The following is a 17331-nucleotide window of genomic DNA, read 5'->3' as shown; positions in this document are numbered from 1 at the left end:
GTGGGCCAAAAGCCTGGGTCCACAATCAGTGTCTGCGGGTCACACCACTGCCTCCTCTTCCCCTGTGTTACGTGCTGGCCAATCCCCTGTCCAAGATACAGGCCCGGATGCGTCCCGCCCTGCACCTGGACCTTCGCAAGCACCACCAGCTAGCACATCCACTTCTGTGTTCCAGCACAGCGTACAGATGTCCATACCCCAGGCCTTTTAACGAAAGCGCAAATACCCAGCCACCCACCCACAGAGCATAGCACTAAATGCGCACCTTTCCAAATTGCTGGCCCTGGAAAAGTTGCTGGACGCTGAGGCTTTCTGCAGCCTGATGCTTTTGAAACTCAGTCCCCAGCCGCCACTATTTTTCCCGGTGTGCCGTCCCCGCCTTACACCAGCATGTGTCCCGTAACATCACCCGTGCCCTGACCAACGCAGTTATTGGGAAGGTCCACTTAACGACTGACACATGGACAAGGGCTTTTGGCCAGGGATGCTACATTTCCCTGACGGCACACTGGGTGAACGTTGTGGAGGCCGGGAGTGAGTCTTACCCTGGAATGGCACAGGTGCTACTGATGCCAAGAACTGCGGGCCCTACTTCCATTAGGATTTCCGCCACCACCTACATTAGTGGCTGCAACCCCTCCTTCTCCTCCTCCACTTCCACCTCTGTATTCTCATCTTGCAGCACCAGTCAGTAGCTGGATGCAGTGTAGCACTGCAGTGGGGAAGCGGCAACAGGCCGGGCTGAAACTAATTTGCTTAGGTGACAAACAGCACACCGCCGCAGAGCAGTGGCAGAGTATAAGGGACCAGACTGAGCTGTGGCTCTCGCCACTCAACTTACAACCAGGCATGGTTATGTCTGATAATGGCCGTAACTTGGTGACGGCTTTGAAGCTCGGCAAGCTCACACACATACCATGCCTAGCCCACGTGTTCAACTTAGTGGTTCAGCGGATTCTCAAAACCTACCCCAATTTGCCTGAGCTACTTGTGAAGGTGTGCCGTGTGTGTGCCCATTTCCTAAAGTCCTCTACAGCTGCCACCGGTTTGGCAATGCTGCAGCAGCGCTTGCAATTGCCAGCTCACCGACTGTTGTGCGACGCGAGCACGCGCTGAAACTCCACGTTCCACATGTTGGCCAGGCTTTGTGAGCAGCAGAGGGCAGTAGTGGAATACCAGCTACAACATGGTCGTCGCCTTTCCAATCAGCTTCCAGTCTTCACAAGCGAAGAGTGGGCATAGATGTCTGACTTCTGTGAGGTTTTACTCAACTTTGAAGAATCAACACAGATGGTGAGCGGCGATGCCGCTATTATCAGCATAACCATCCCACTTCTGTGTCTACTGAAAAGCTTGCTGCTCACAATGAAGACGGACGCCTTGCATGTGGAAGAGGTGGAAATGGGGTAAGACAGTACACAGGGTGATAGCCAGACCACCCTCAGTTCGTCTTCTCAGCGCAAATTGGATGATGATGATGATGATTAGGAGGAGGAGACGGTTGCCTCCGCTACAGAGGGTAGTACCCATAGCAGGTTTATTCCATCTGTTCAGCGTAGATGGGCCGAAGAGGAGGAAGAGGATGAGGAGATTGAGAGTCATCCTCCTGATGAGGACAGCAAAGTCTTGTCTGTTGGGACTCTGGCACACATGGCTGACTTTATGTTATGCTGCCTTTCTGGTGACCCTCGCGTTACATGCATTTTGGCTAACACCAATTACTGGTTGTTCACCCTTCTCGACCCCCGCTACAAAAAGAACTTCTCATCTCTCATTCCTGTGATGGAGAGGACTAGCAAAATGGTGCAATACCAGAAGGTCCTTGTGGAAAAATTGCTCCAAACATTTCCAGCTGACAACGCTGGCGGCAGAGTATGTAGTTCCTTGGGCAACCAAGGAGGGGAGCCAAGGGGAACACACAGCAGTTTCAACAGAGGCAGGGCAACACTCTCCAAGGCCTGGGACAGTTTCATGACACCCCGCCAGCACCCTCACCCTGATGCGTGGCCTAGTTTCACAAGGAGGGAAAAGTTTTGGAAGAGGGCAAAGGAGTACATGGCAGACTGTGTCAGCGTCTTCAGTGATTCCCCTGTGCCTTACAACTATTGGGTGTCCAAGCTGGACACGTGGCACGAATTGGGGCTCTATGCCTTGGAGGTGCTGGCTTGCCCTGCCACCAGCGTTTTGTCTGAGCGGGTATTTAGTGCTGCTGGGGGCATAATAACTGATAAGTGCATACTCCTGTCAACTGAAAATGCTGACAGTTTGACTCTTATCAAAATGAACAAGGCCTGGATTGCCCCTGACTTCTCTACTCAACCAGAGGAAAGCGGCTAAACATAAAGGCACTTCAAATGTGGCTTTTATAGTGTATGCCCATACACCCCTTCCACGACAAAAAAGGGTAGATGGTCCAATCTTCCTTTTTTTGTCCTCCTCCTCCATCATATCAACATGCTTATTAGGCTGCCCACGCTCCTAATGTTTTAGAGGGTCAGCTCAGCAGCAGACCCTCACGACCTAATGTTTTAGAGGGTCATCAGCAGGCCCTCACCCATAATGTTTTAGATGGTCAGATCCGCAGCAGGCCCTCACTCCTAATGTTTTAGATGGTCAGATCAGCAGCAGGCCCTCACCCCTAATGTTTTAGATGGTCAGATCAGCAGCAGACCTTCGCCGCTAATGTTTTAGAGGGTCACCAGCAGACAATCAATCTTAATTTTTCAAGGATGTGTATGATGCCCTCCTTTGTGTATAATAAAGGGTGTATTGGAAAGCTGGTTCCTTGTTATTTTTGGCAGCCCTTTCACTTAGTGCATAGGCTTTATGAGTGTAGGAGTCCCACTACCTGAACAATTGTACCACAATGTGAATAAGGCCCTCCTTTATGTGATATACAGGTTGTATCGGAGTGCCTCTTCCTTGTAATTTTTGGCAGCACTTGCACTTTATATACAAGTAAGTATACAGGAAAGAATGTTTCCTAACAATTTTTCCTCTAAAATCGATTTTATCTTCGGTTTTGTGCGTATTATTGTCAGTCTGTAAAAGTGGCGTACTACTCGGACAACATCGTTCCCAGCAGCGACTTGGGAGTCCAAGATGCATCCAGACATCCTCCCGATGCTGTTCCCGAACCATTTCAGTGGTGTTTCCATCAATTTCTGACCTTTTCCTATGAACTAGACACCCTCCCCTCTTCAGAGCAGGGGGTGCCTGGTTTAATGCTCGGGTTCTCCCATTGACTTCCATTGTGCTCTGTAGAGCACCCAAAAATCCCAAAGTGTTCTACGTAAGCACCAGATCACTTTGGTACACGATCAACACTATTATTTACTGCCAATAATAATGTGCCAAACTGCCTATGCCCACCCTTTTTATGAAAAGTGTCGAGATCCCCGGAAAAAAAAAAAAACACAAAAGTTTGTGTGCTTTTGTGTAAGTGAAGTGTGCACCACAATTTGCGACTTTTTTGACACCAGAAAACTGATGTACGTGGTATAATACATTCCCTGCACAGTCCACAATGCACAGCACCGGCCATGTGCTCGCCGTTTGCGGATGTGAATAGGTCCCCGATCCGCAAGTTTTAGTTGGGTCCATTTTTTGCGGTGCGGAAGCACAGACTGAAATCTCACGGAAGCGCTCTATAGTGCTTCCGCTCTGTACCTACGTTCTGCATCTTGCGGACCCATTTCAGTGAATGGGTCCGCAGCCGTGATATGGAGCACACATGTCGGTGCCTGTATATTGCAGACCCGCTGTTTGAAGGCCATAATACGGGCCCATGTGTGCATGAGCCCTTATAATTTAACCCAAACTGGGTTCCAAATTAGGCACTGTGCCAGTGTCATGATACTTTGCAGCAGCTTGCTTCACAAACCCATGGCAATAGCAGTTATGTGTCAAACCTACTAGCTTCCCCACAGTGGCCAATGATTGACAGCACAGTCACTCGAAGGGCACGGCCACACTGGGCAGACTTTTTGCAGTGGACTTACCAAGTACTCTCTATTATATTGCAAACCTTAGGAGTCCTCATTATGCATTAGCATAGAGGGCAAACCCTTTGAGGGCTCACTGCAAGAGAATGCACATAAGCAGAAACATTACATACTGTGAATGTGTCTTTTACCTATACAGTCCTTACCATAGCTCAGGGGGGTTTTCCATGATGACAAATTCCCTTAAAACCAAATGAGTCTTCGTACCCACTGCCTGCTCCTGTTTGCCATTGCATTATACTATGCTGTCATTGTCTCCAATGTTCCCTCTAAGCCTTTGCAGCTGCTGAGCGGAGCAGATAGGTAGCAGAGCCATACATAGAGAAAGGTGGGCAATCTGGTAATAGATGTCACTTGCAGTCCTATGTGACACCACAGTGATAACTATGACTGCAGATAATGTGGTAGATATTACCCGCAGTCCTACAGGGAGTGCAGAATTATTAGGCAAGTTGTATTTTTGAGGATTAATTTTATTATTGAACAACAACCATGTTCTCAATGAACCTAAAAAACTCATTAATATCAAAGCTGAATATTTTTGGAAGTAGTTTTTAGTTTGTTTTTAGTTTTAGCTATTTTAGGGGGATATCTGTGTGTGCAGGTGACTATTACTGTGCATAATTATTAGGCAACTTAACAAAAAACAAATATATACCCATTTCAATTATTTATTTTTACCAGTGAAACCAATATAACATCTCAACATTCACAAATATACATTTCTGACATTCAAAAACAAAACAAAAACAAATCAGTGACCAATATAGCCACCTTTCTTTGCAAGGACACTCAAAAGCCTGCCATCCATGGATTCTGTCAGTGTTTTGATCTGTTCACCATCAACATTGCGTGCAGCAGCAACCACAGCCTCCCAGACACTGTTCAGAGAGGTGTACTGTTTTCCCTCCTTGTAAATCTCACATTTGATGATGGACCACAGGTTCTCAATGGGGTTCAGATCAGGTGAACAAGGAGGCCATGTCATTAGATTTTCTTCTTTTATACCCTTTCTTGCCAGCCACGCTGTGAAGTACTTGGACGCGTGTGATGGAGCATTGTCCTGCATGAAAATCATGTTTTTCTTGAAGGATGCAGACTTCTTCCTGTACCACTGCTTGAAGAAGGTGTCTTCCAGAAACTGGCAGTAGGACTGGGAGTTGAGCTTGACTCCATCCTCAACCCGAAAAGGCCCCACAAGCTCATCTTTGATGATACCAGCCCAAACCAGTACTCCACCTCCACCTTGCTGGCGTCTGAGTCGGACTGGAGCTCTCTGCCCTTTACCAATCCAGCCACGGGCCCATCCATCTCACCCATCAAGTCTCACTCTCATTTCATCAGTCCATAAAACCTTAGAAAAATCAGTCTTGAGATATTTCTTGGCCCAGTCTTGACGTTTCAGCTTGTGTGTCTTGTTCAGTGGTGGTCGTCTTTCAGCCTTTCTTACCTTGGCCATGTCTCTGAGTATTGCACACCTTGTGCTTTTGGGCACTCCAGTGATGTTGCAGCTCTGAAATATGGCCAAACTGGTGGCAAGTGGCATCTTGGCAGCTGCACGCTTGACTTTTCTCAGTTCATGGGCAGTTATTTTACGCCTTGGTTTTTCCACACGCTTCTTGCGACCCTGTTGACTATTTTGAATGAAACGCTTGATTGTTCGATGATCACGCTTCAGAAGCTTTGCAATTTTAAGAGTGCTGCATCCCTCTGCAAGATATCTTTCTATTTTTGACTTTTCTGAGCCTGTCAAGTCCTTCTTTTGACCCATTTTGCCAAAGGAAAGGAAGTTGCCTAATAATTATGCACACCTAATATAGGGTGTTGATGTCATTAGACCACACCCCTTCTCATTACAGAGATGCACATCACCTAATATGCTTAATTGGTAGTAGGCTTTCGAGCCTATACAGCTTGGAGTAAGACAACATGCATAAAGAGGATGATGTGGTCAAAATACTCATTTGCCTAATAATTCTGCACGCAGTGTATATACGGCAGGTAACATCATCTAACAAAGTGGTAACAACCAGTGCAAATTATGTAATAGATGTTAGGCTGAGTTCACATCAGCGTTCAGCCCCATTATAGGAGCAGGAGAACGGAAAGAACGGATTTGGCACATTACCTTCTATTGGCTGCCCCCCCATGATGTTTTTATCTGCGTGACGGGGAGATGCAGTGGCGGGCGTGCCGGCATCAGAAGCGACGCGGGTTCTGGGAGCGAGGTAAATACAATCTATGTGAGGAGGCCGGGCACTTGGGGGGGCATTATAGGTCTTGGATAACCCCTTTAAGAATGCTGCCACCACACAGCCACATGAGCAGCATTTACCCTCTCCTACTGTGTTCTTCCGCGTTCCCTTGTAGATTGTAAGCTCTAGGGGGCAGGGTCCTCACCCCCTCTCTGCCAGTCTGTTAATAGTTTCTTGTATTTTTTAGGCTACTTTCACACTTGCGGCAGAGTGATCCGGCAAGCAGTTCCGTTGCTGGAACTGCCTGCCGGATCTGGCAATCTGCATGAAAACGGACAGCATTTGTAGACGGATCCGCCTCACAAATGCATTGCAAGAATGGATCTGTCTCTTCATTTGTCATATAGACAAACGGATCAGTTTCTATTTTTTTCTCACATTTTTACCGATCTGTGCATGCGCAGACCGGAAGGACCGATCCGGCATTGCGGTATTTTTAATGCCGGATCCGGCACTAATACATTTCAATGTAAATAAATGCCGGATCCGGCAACTGATCTGGAACTTTGGACGAAGATAAGGCTCCATTCACACGTCCGCAAAATGTGTCCGCATCCGTTCCGCAATTTTGCGGAACGGGTGCGGACCCATTCATTCTCTATGGGAACGGAATGGATGCGGACAGCACACAGTGTGCTGTCAGCATCCGCATTTGCGGAGCGCGGCCCCGATTTTGGGTCCGCAGCTCCGCAAAAAGATAGAACATGTCCTATTCTTGTCCGCAGCTTGCGGACAAGAATAGGCATTTCTATGGGGGTGACGGGCTGATGTGTTGCGGATCCGCAACACACCACGGACGTGTGAATGTAGCCTAATACCGCAGTATTTCCTCTGTCCAAAACGCAGTTCAGTGACTGAACTGAAGACATCCTGAACGGATTCCTCTCCATTCAGAATGCATTGGGATAAAACGGATCAGTTCTTTTCTGGTATAGAGCCCCTAGGACGGAACTCAGTGCCGGAAAAGAAAAACGCTAGTGTGAAAGTACCATTAGATTATGTATAGGTAACCCCCTCTTAATGTACAGCACCATGGAATAAGTAATAATAATTCTAAGCTGGAACAGAAAACAAAGTTTCACTGCAGATTACAACAGAGATCATCAATCCTGTGTGAACAGGGTCTTATTATTCTCAGGAACACTGGAGTTATTAATGCAAATACGTTGCATAGAAAGCTGAAGCACAAAGCATACAGTGCATAGAGAATCTTCCTCCTTTCACTCAGCATCAGTGGCTGACGAAGGAGCAAATCCTACAGAGCAATGATAATGTCTGCCATGTAGGAGCACCACAGCGTTGAGCACCCGAGTATCGCTCAGCGCATCAACCAGCGTCATACAGTGAACAGGGCGCGTGAACGTCCAGTCAGGCGCGCGCTCCCGAGTGCGCGGGGTAGCGCTCTGACGTCACGGCAGCCACCGTGCACGCGCAGGAGCAGCTGTGCCACTGCCTCCTAGAGCCGAGCCTGCGGAGGACAGGAACGGGGAAGCTGCAAACATGGCAACGGGGACAGGTGAGCAAAAGAGCAGAAGCACCGATAGCCCGCCTGTATGTATCGTATGGTGACATAATGAGAGCTCTGTGAGCGTAATAACCAACATGCCTGTCGTCCACAGAGGCAGAGACCAGGCAGAGGCTGCTGAAGACTGTCAAGAAGGAGGTAGGTGACCCCACCACAGCATCTTCTCGCTCTGCTTTCCTATGGACGTGTACGGAGCAGCCTGTGAGGGTGTGTTACATTTGCACAGCTGGCAGCTTCTGGTCACTTGTGTCGCTGTAGTACAGTGCAACACAGCTGTCCCCATGGGTGCAATGAGAGCCTGGCACAGGCAGTGCAGAGATGATCGATCATTGTGGAGCCCACCTAGTTCTTATTCCCCTGGGTTGCAGTGTGTAGCATGCATTTAATGCATGTGAATTGCTGGCTTCACTTATTATATAGGTCATTGGGTTTATGTAGCACGCTATAAAGGCTGTGCAGAAATGTGAGGAAATCAGGTGCCAAGGGCACGCGTTGGGCGGATCGATGTATTATTAAGTAGGGGATGTGTCCAATCAGTCACATTGTTGCAACATACGTATCACTGCATCATGTCAGGTATTTGCACCAAAATTACGGCTTTCAGGTACAGTAAGAAAGATATACTGCAAAAGTTAGGTTCTTCCTGTTTGTCACCAAGATGTTGCCCCCCAGCCACCCGCGGTACCTTACGGCTGAGCTCATTTTGTCGGTCATGCTGTCTTTTTGCCATTTGATCTGATGGCCAAGTTCGCAGCAAAACAATATTATTTACCCCTCCCCCCCCCCGCTCCGCTTAGTATGTGCAGATTGAAGCTTCAGAGGCTCATTGTGCAGAAAACGATAAAGGACAGCGCATGCGCCTAAAGAAAGAAAACAGAGGTGGCCATCAAGAGTGAAGAGGCAGGAAGGGTGCGCACTGAGTTTGACTTGAAGCGTGAAGGCCGCTGCCCCCTTGACTTCAAGCTGTACATTTACATTACCGGAGGGAGGGGAATAAAATGGTTTTACTGCAAACTTGGCCAATAGCAAAAGACAGCATGGGAGACATGATATCGTCAGCTGTAAGGTACTGTGGGCATTCGGGAGGAGGGGTTATGATGGTAACAGGATTCCTTTAAGGCCTCGTTCACATTTCCGTTTTTCACTGCTGTCCAAATTTTTACGGACCGCACATATGCCCATTATGTGTCAGTTCACACTTCAGCATTTTTTTTACTGACCATAGGTCAGTAAAAAAAATCACAAGGACATGCACTACTTTGATCCGTGATGCGGACCAAGCACGCCCATTGAAGTCTATGGGTTCGTGAAAATTACTGACACATCCATGTTGTGTCTGTTTTTCATTGAAGACCAATAGAAGATTTTCTGGAAATAAATTTTCAGTTGAGCAACTTCCGTGAATTACGGATGACACACTGATGGGATAAACGGACACGCGGACCAACCACGAATCCTTCACAGACATCTTCACGGATGAAACACGTATGCTTTTTTCACAGACGTGACACTGACATGGAAATGTGAACGAGGCCTTAAAGGGGTTTTCTGAGATTTAAATACTCAGACCAGATCGGTGGGGGTCCAACACCTGGGACCCCTGCCGATCAGCTGTTTGAGAAGGCACCAGCACTCCTGTGAGCGCAACGGCCTTCTCCATGCTCACCAAGCACAGCATTGTACATTGTATAGCGGCTGTGCTTGGTATCACAGCATAGCCCCATTCACTTCTAAGGGGCTGAGCTTCTCCTAGGCCACATGACCGATGAACTGTCACGGCAAGTGGGGATAAGAGGAACACCAAGTAACAAACATCAATAGGTAAACAGACTAGGCCCCAAAACTAGGGAGAAGGGAATGGTAACCTCCTAACAATCCCTGAGCCTCTCCCTGACATTATGAGCAAGTCCTGATGGTGAACAAACTCATACGCTGGAACCTAAGCCCTGCTGACACTGTAGCAAACCCTAACTTAGGGAGAGGGGAATGAGACAACAGGTACCTTCCACCGTGAAGGGACCAGCGTCTCCCTGAGACCTAGCAGCAACTCACACACAAAGGAGAAAACAGGAGGACTTAGCTTGAGACGAGCGGGAAGTAGAGGATCCACAAACAACCAGTACAGAACTCCAGAAGGAAAATATCAACCGCAAAGTCAGCAGTAAGAGGCGGACTAAAATAGAACCTCTTAAACAGCTAACGAGCAGAACCTGTGGAGAGGTGGAATCCAGCCCACAACAACAAACAGAAAGGAAACACAGAAAGACCTGTCAGATAGACTCACATGCTGCAAGTCTATCCGATCTTCTCAGATCTCTCACAGGGCAGGCAGTGACATGAACGTGTCGTCACTCTGCCTAAGGAAAGCTGAGAGAAGGCCATGGCCACGACTGATGGGAGGGGGTCCCAGGTGTTGGACCACCACCGATCAGGGACTGTTGACCTATCCAGAGGATAGGTTATCAGTATTTAAGTCTTGGAAAACCACTGTAAATGAGATTTATATATTACTGACTGTTTTATGCTTTATATTTCTATAAATGAGATGATATTCTGTTCTTTTCCTTTGAGCTTATGTTGCTCTTTGACAGCCTCAGTAATGTAATATGATGGTCTATATTGTATTCAGTAAAAAATGGAATTTTAGGTCAATGGGATTCAAAATAATTACCAAATGGTTCCCTATGGATTTGCCCTGCCTACTGTAAAAACGAAAGCTATGATGTCAGTGTAAACATAGTCGTATAGAAGTCAGACTATTAACGAGATCCGGGTCTACCAACATGAAAGAACAACTGAAATGGGTAAATTTAGAAGGAGAAATGAGTGTTGTGGTTCAAGCTTTCAATTTTGTGCAAAATGTTAATTAAACACATCATAATCAGCCTTGTTTTTGTAGAGGCGTCTTCATCAGATAAATGTAAATACAATGAAAATTCTTTCAGATGACCACCCAAAATTCTTCTAGAGGAGTGGTCTTCTCAAAAAAGATGGCCAGTATGCATAATATATGGTGGAACACAAAATCTGCCACAGAACATCTAGTCTGTGTAGGGGGTTGGTCTTCTCAAATAGGTGGACTTTTGGAGGGGATTCATTGTATGTAAGTATATATTTACAGTTTATGGACAAAATATTGGGACACACCTCTTAATGTCTGAATTCAGGAGTTTCATTCAGTCCCATTGCCACAGGTGTATAATATAGGATGCCACCGTTGTAACAAGTTAGTTTGTGACGTTTCATCCCTCCTAGATATTCCACCATTATCTGTGAGTGGCATTATTTCAATGTGGATGCATTTATGAACCACAGCATGTCAGCCACAGAGTGGCAGATCACGTAAAGTTACAGAGCGGGGTCCTCGAGTGCAGAAGTGCATAAAAGTTACCAACGCTTTACTGACTCCATAACCGCACAGTTCCAGGCCTCCACTGGAATTAATATCGGCATAAAAGTTGTGGACTGGCATCTTCATGGCATGAATTTCCATGGCTGAGCAGCTGCATGTAGCTTCACATCACCAATCACAATGCCAAGTATTGGATGAAGTAGTGTAAAGCATGCCGCCACTGGTCTCTTGAGCAGCGGAAATGTGCTTTGTGGAGTGACAAATCACACTTCTCTATTTGGCAGTCTGGGTTTGGCAAATGCCAGGAGAACGTTACCTGGCTGACTGCATTGTGCTTCTGTAAAGTTTGGTGCAGGAGGGATAACATGGGCTTGTTTTTCAGGGGTTGGCATAGGCTCTTATTTCCAGTGAAGGGAAATCTTAACGCTTTAGCACACCAAGACATTTTGGACAATTGTATGCTTCCAACTTTGTGGAAAAAGTTTGGGGAAGGCCACAAAGCAAGGTCCATAACGGCATGGTTAGATGCGTTTTGTGTGGAAGAACTTGACTGGAACGCATAGAGCCCTGACCTAAACCCCATCAAACACATTTGGTATGAACTACAATGGAGATTGCAAGCCAAACCCTAACATCCAACATCAGTGTCTGTTCTCAAAAATGTTCTTCTGAATGGGCAAAAATTTCCACGGGCTCCAAAATATTGTAGAAAGCCTTGCCAGAATAGTGGAGGCCTTTTTAGCTGCAATGGGGGATCAACTCTGTATTAATGCCGATCGATTTTGTCATAATTGCTTCTGTAGGTGTATATATAATAAAGGGAACACAAAAATAACACATCCTAGATCTGAGTTAATTAAATATTCTTCTGAAATACTTTGTTCTTTACATAGTTGAATGTGCTGACAACAAAATCACACAAAAATAAAAAAATGGAAATCACATTTTTCAACCCATGGAGGTCTGGATTTGGAGTCACACTCAAAATTAAAGTGGAAAAACACACTACAGGCTGATCCAACTTTGATGTAATGTCCTTAAAACAAGTCAAAATGAGGCTCAGTAGTGTGTGTGGCCTCCACATGCCTGTATGACCTCCCTACAACGCCTGTGCATGCTCCTGATGAGGTGGCGGACGGTCTCCTGAGGGATCTCCTCCCAGACCTGGACTAAAGCATCTGCCAACTCCTGGACAGTCTGTGGTGCAACGTGACGTTGGTGGATAGAGCGAGACATGATGTCCCAGATGTGCTCAATTGGATTCAGGTCTGGGGAACGGGCGGGCCAGTCCATAGCATCAATGCCTTCGTCTTGCAGGAACTGCTGACACACTCCAGCCACATGAGGTCTAGCATTGTCTTGCATTAGGAGGAACCCAGGGCCTACCGCACCAGCATATGGTCTCACAAGGGGTCTGAGGATCTTATCTCGGTACCTAATGGCAGTCAGGCTACCTCTGGCGAGCACATGGAGGGCTGTGCGGCCCTCCAAAGAAATGCCACCCCACACCATTACTGACCCAATGCCAAACCGGTCATGCTGGAGGATGTTGCAGGCAGCAGAACGTTCTCCACGGCGTCTCCAGACTCTGTCACGTCTGTCACTTGTGCTCAGTGTGAACCTGCTTTCATCTGTGAAGAGCACAGGGTGCCAGTGGCGAATTTGCCAATCTTGGTGTTCTCTGACAAATGCCAAACGTCCTGCACGGTGTTGGGCTGTAAGCACAACCACCACCTGTGGACGTCGGGCCCTCATATCACCCTCATGGAGTCTGTTTCTGACTGTTTGAGCAGACACATGCACATTTGTGGCCTGCTGGAGGTCATTTTGCAGGGCACTGGCAGTGCTCCTCCTGTTCCTCCTTGCACAAAGGTGGAGGTAGCGCTCCTGCTGCTGGGTTGTTGCCCTCCTACGGCCTCCTCCACGTCTCCTGATGTACTGGCCTGTCTCCTGGTAGTGCCTCCATGCTCTGGACACTACGCTGACAGACACAGCAAACCTTCTTGCCACAGCTCGCATTGATGTGCCATCCTAGATAAGCTGCACTACCTGAGCCACTTGTGTGGGTTGTAGACTCCGTCTCATGCTACCACTAGAGTGAAAGCAGCGCCAGCATTCAAAAGTGTCCAAAACATCAGCCAGGAAGCATAGGAACTGAGAAATGGTCTGTGGTCACCACCTGCAGAACCACTCCTTTATTGGGGGTGTCTTGCTAATTGCCTATAATTTCCACCTGTTGTCTATCCCATTTGCACAACAGCATGTGAAATTGATTGTCACTCAGTGTTGCTTCCTAAGTGGACAGTTTGATTTCACAGAAGTGTGATTGACTTGGAGTTACATTGTGTTGTTTAATTGTTCCCTTTATTTTTTTGAGCAGTGTATATATATATATATATATATATATATATATATATATAATATTAAAATCACCCCCTTGTCCAATAATAAAAAATAAACAATAAAAAATAAAGATCATTTGGACCACTGCGTCCCAAAACACCCAGACTATTAAAATATAAATCATATTTATTCTGTACAGTGACAAATTCGCCATTTTTCATTAGTTCACCTGCCCAAAAATGGAATAAAAAGTGATCAAAAAGTCAAACACACCCAAAATGTTATCACTGAAAACTGCAAATCACCCCACAAAAAATTAGCCCACACCTAGCTCCGTAGACATAAATATAAAAAGTTATTAAGAATAATTATTAAAACACAATAGAAACTATATAAATATGGTATTGCAGTAATTGCACTGACACAGAGATTGAAGCGCACTGTTTAGTTTTACCACATGCCCCAATGCCGATAAAAACAAAACCTATAAAACTGTGAGGGAATTGTGTTTTTTCTAATTCCACCCCTTTTGGCATTAGAATGTACAACTTTTCCCACAAAAAAACAAGCCCTCATACGACTATGTGAACAGAAAAATAAAAAAGCTATGGCTCTGGGAAAGCAGGAAGTAAAAAACTGAAAACCGCTGCTTCATGTAGGGGTTACATTTTAGGCATAAATAAGGTTTGGAAAGGAAGTGTTTTTAATTAAAAAAAACTTAATACAAGAATAAGGGGGCACAAACAGTTGTGGGGAAAATCAGAACAAATGTCAGGAAATATTATTTTACTGAAAGAGTAGTTGAGGTTTGGAACAAACTTCAGACGTGGTTGGGAAATCTACAGTAAATGAATTAAAATGTACCTGATATATAATGTAAGGGCAGACTAAATGGGCCCGGAGGACTTTTTCTGACCTCAATCTTCTGTGTTTCTGTGTAAAAAGTGAGTGGACCCTTTGGAATTACCTGGATTTCTGCACTGATTATTTACAAAATGTGACGTGATTTTATCTAAATCACAATTATAGACAAACACAATGTAACTAAACAGTTTTGCTTCTCATTTATTTTATTGAACACATCAAGTAAACATCCACACTGCAGGGAGAAAAAGGAAGTGAACCTATATATTAATTACTTCTCCAAGACCTACGTAATTGACAAAAGGTATTTCAATTAACGTGGTATTCCAGGATTTTTTTCTTGATCAACTATCCTCAAGATAGTCCTTCCGTATCTCATTGTCGAGGTTCTTACACTCCACACCTGCGCTGATCATCTGTTTCAGTGTAACTCCAGCACCAGAATTTGGCATTAGAACGACATAGCTCCACCCACTGTGTAGTGGTGGAGCTGGTCATTTTGCCACTGCTCCCATTGAAGTCGGTGGGAGCAGGACTGCAGTACCCAGCTTCAGCACTAGAGAAGATTGTTTAGGGTGGCAACGAGGGCCTATCAGATATTGGTGGCCTATCCAGGGGATAGGCCATCAATCACAAAATCCAGGAATACCCCTTTAAGGAAATAAGACTGGAATTATAGGTTTCAGAATCACTTTGCCCGATAAAAAAAACACACAACCTGTTTACTGACTCAAGAAAGCCTGGTTAATGCGAACCCAGCAAACTACTTTCAGAAGACCTCAAACAATGTGTTAAAGAGACACATGATGCTGGAAAATGCAAAAAAAAAAACATTTTGTACTTGGGTGTACACTAATCCACAGTTTGGGAACCTTCACGTGCTGCAGATTTTTGTTCCAGAAAATGTTCTGCAACTGAAAATAAGCTCCACTCACCCTAGAAGTGGGTGTCCTGTGAAGATCACTTCAAGAACACATAAATAAATACCGGATCCGTATTTCCAGATGACAACCAGAAAGACGGATCCGGTATTGCAATGCATTTGTGAGACGGATCCGCATCCGGATCCGTCTCACAAATGCATCCGTTTGCGTCCGGATTGCCGGCGACAGAACTACCTGCTGGAATACTCTGCCGCAAGTGTGAAAGTACCCTAACAGCAAACTACAGAATACATTGAAAACACCTCTGTTCTTCCTTCCACTATTAGAAAGACACTGCAAATGAATGGTGTTCATGGAAAGGACAATAAAAAGAAATCTGCTGTTGCCAAAAAACAAAACATTGTAGTAGGTCTCAAGTTTGCTCTAGTCCACGTCCAGTTCCACAATGCTGTCGGAAAAATCTATGGATGAAACTAAACTGTAGCTTTTTAGCGCAAATGCACAATGCTGTTTTGAGGATAAAGACCACTGCACAACAACACCCCATCCTTATAAAGTAAAAAAAATGGGACTTTATTTTGAATTATTCACCACTGTCTGCATAGCTGATTGTGAACTTGTGTGGCACAGAGTTTGCTTGGTACCCTAAGGCCTCTTTCACACGGGTGTTGCGGGAAAAGATGCGGGTGCGTTCCAGGAACATGCACGATTTTTCCCCACGAGTGGAAAGCGTTTTAATGCGTTTTGCACGCGCGTGAGAAAAATCGCCATGTTTGGTACCCAGACCCGAACCCGGACTTCTTCACAGAAGTTCGGGTTTGGGTTCTGTATTCTGTCAATTTTATTATTTTCCCTTTATAACATGGTTAGAAGGTAAAATAATAGCGTTCTTTAATACAGAATACTTAGTAGAAGGTCAATAAATAAAAAATAAATTAACTCACCTCCTCCAATTGATCGCGTAGCTGCCGGTCTCCTGTTCTTTCTTCAGGACCTGTCAAAGGACCTGTGGTGACGTCACTATGCTCATCACATGGTCCATCACCATGGTGATGAATCATATGATGTATCATGTGATGAGCACAATGATGTCACCACAGGTCCTTTGACAGGTCCTGAAGAAAGAACAGGAGACCGGCAGCTATGCGATCAATTGGAGGAGGTGAATTAATTTTATTTTATTTTTTTAACCCTCAGTTGACCTTCTACTAAGCATTCTGTATTAAAGAATGCTATTATTTTCCCTTATAACCATGTTATAAGGGAAAATAATACAGTGAATAGACTTTCATCCTAGCAAGAGTGAAAATCGCACCGCATCCGCACTTGCTTGCGGATGCTTGCGATTTTCACGCAGCCCCATTCACTTCTATGGGGCCTGCATTGCGTGAAAAACGCACAATATAGAGCTTGCTGCGATTTTCACGCAACGCACAAGTGATGAGTGAAAATCACCGCTCATGTGCACAGCCCCATAGAAATGAATGGGTCCGGATTCAGTGCGGGTGCAATGCGTTCACCTCACGCATTGCACCCCCGTGGAAATCTCGCCTGTGTGAAAGAGGCCTAACTCTTTCAAGAACATCTTATCCCAACTGTGATTCGTGGTGGTGGGAGCATCATAGTTGGGGACCGCTTTTACAATCATTGAGGGAACAATTAGTTGTATCAAAACATTTTTCAGGAGTATGTAAGGGCAACATTCCTGACCTCAAGCTGTAGAGTATGTAGGGGCAACAGCCCTGACCTCAAGCTGTAGAGTATGTAGGGGCAACAGCCCTGACCTCAAGCTGTAGAGTATGTAGGGGCAACAGCCCTGACCTCAAGCTGTAGAGTATGTAGGGGCAACAGTCCATGACCTCAAGCTGTAGAGTATGTAGGGGCAACAGTCCATGACCTCAAGCTGTAGAGTATGTAGGGGCAACAGTCCATGACCTCAAGCTGTAGAGTATGTAGGGGCAACAGTCCAGGACCTCAAGCTGTAGAGTATGTAGGGGCAACAGTCCATGACCTCAAGCTGTAGAGATATGGGGGTGACACAACAAGACAGTGACCCAAAGCACACAAGTAAATCTCCTAAAGAATGGTTGAGAGAGATTTGTGT

The 17331-nt window shown here is 45.7% G+C and overlaps 1 protein-coding gene across 1 annotated transcript in view; it reads left to right on the top strand.

The window, feature by feature from the left end:
• Positions 1-7759: 7759 nt before the first annotated feature.
• The window catches only part of SGSM1 (small G protein signaling modulator 1), a 273270-nt gene continuing 263698 nt past the window's right edge, over positions 7760-17331 (top strand). Inside the window, exons 1-2 of the mRNA XM_040419686.1 lie at positions 7760-7775; positions 7879-7922. Of these exons, the coding sequence (XP_040275620.1) occupies positions 7760-7775; positions 7879-7922 (60 nt within the window). The remainder of the gene's footprint in view (positions 7776-7878; positions 7923-17331) is intronic.

This window comes from Bufo bufo, chromosome 2 (genome assembly GCF_905171765.1).
Source record: "Bufo bufo chromosome 2, aBufBuf1.1, whole genome shotgun sequence".
Lineage (NCBI taxonomy): Eukaryota > Metazoa > Chordata > Amphibia > Anura > Bufonidae > Bufo > Bufo bufo.
This window is presented reverse-complemented; position numbering and strand designations above follow the sequence as displayed.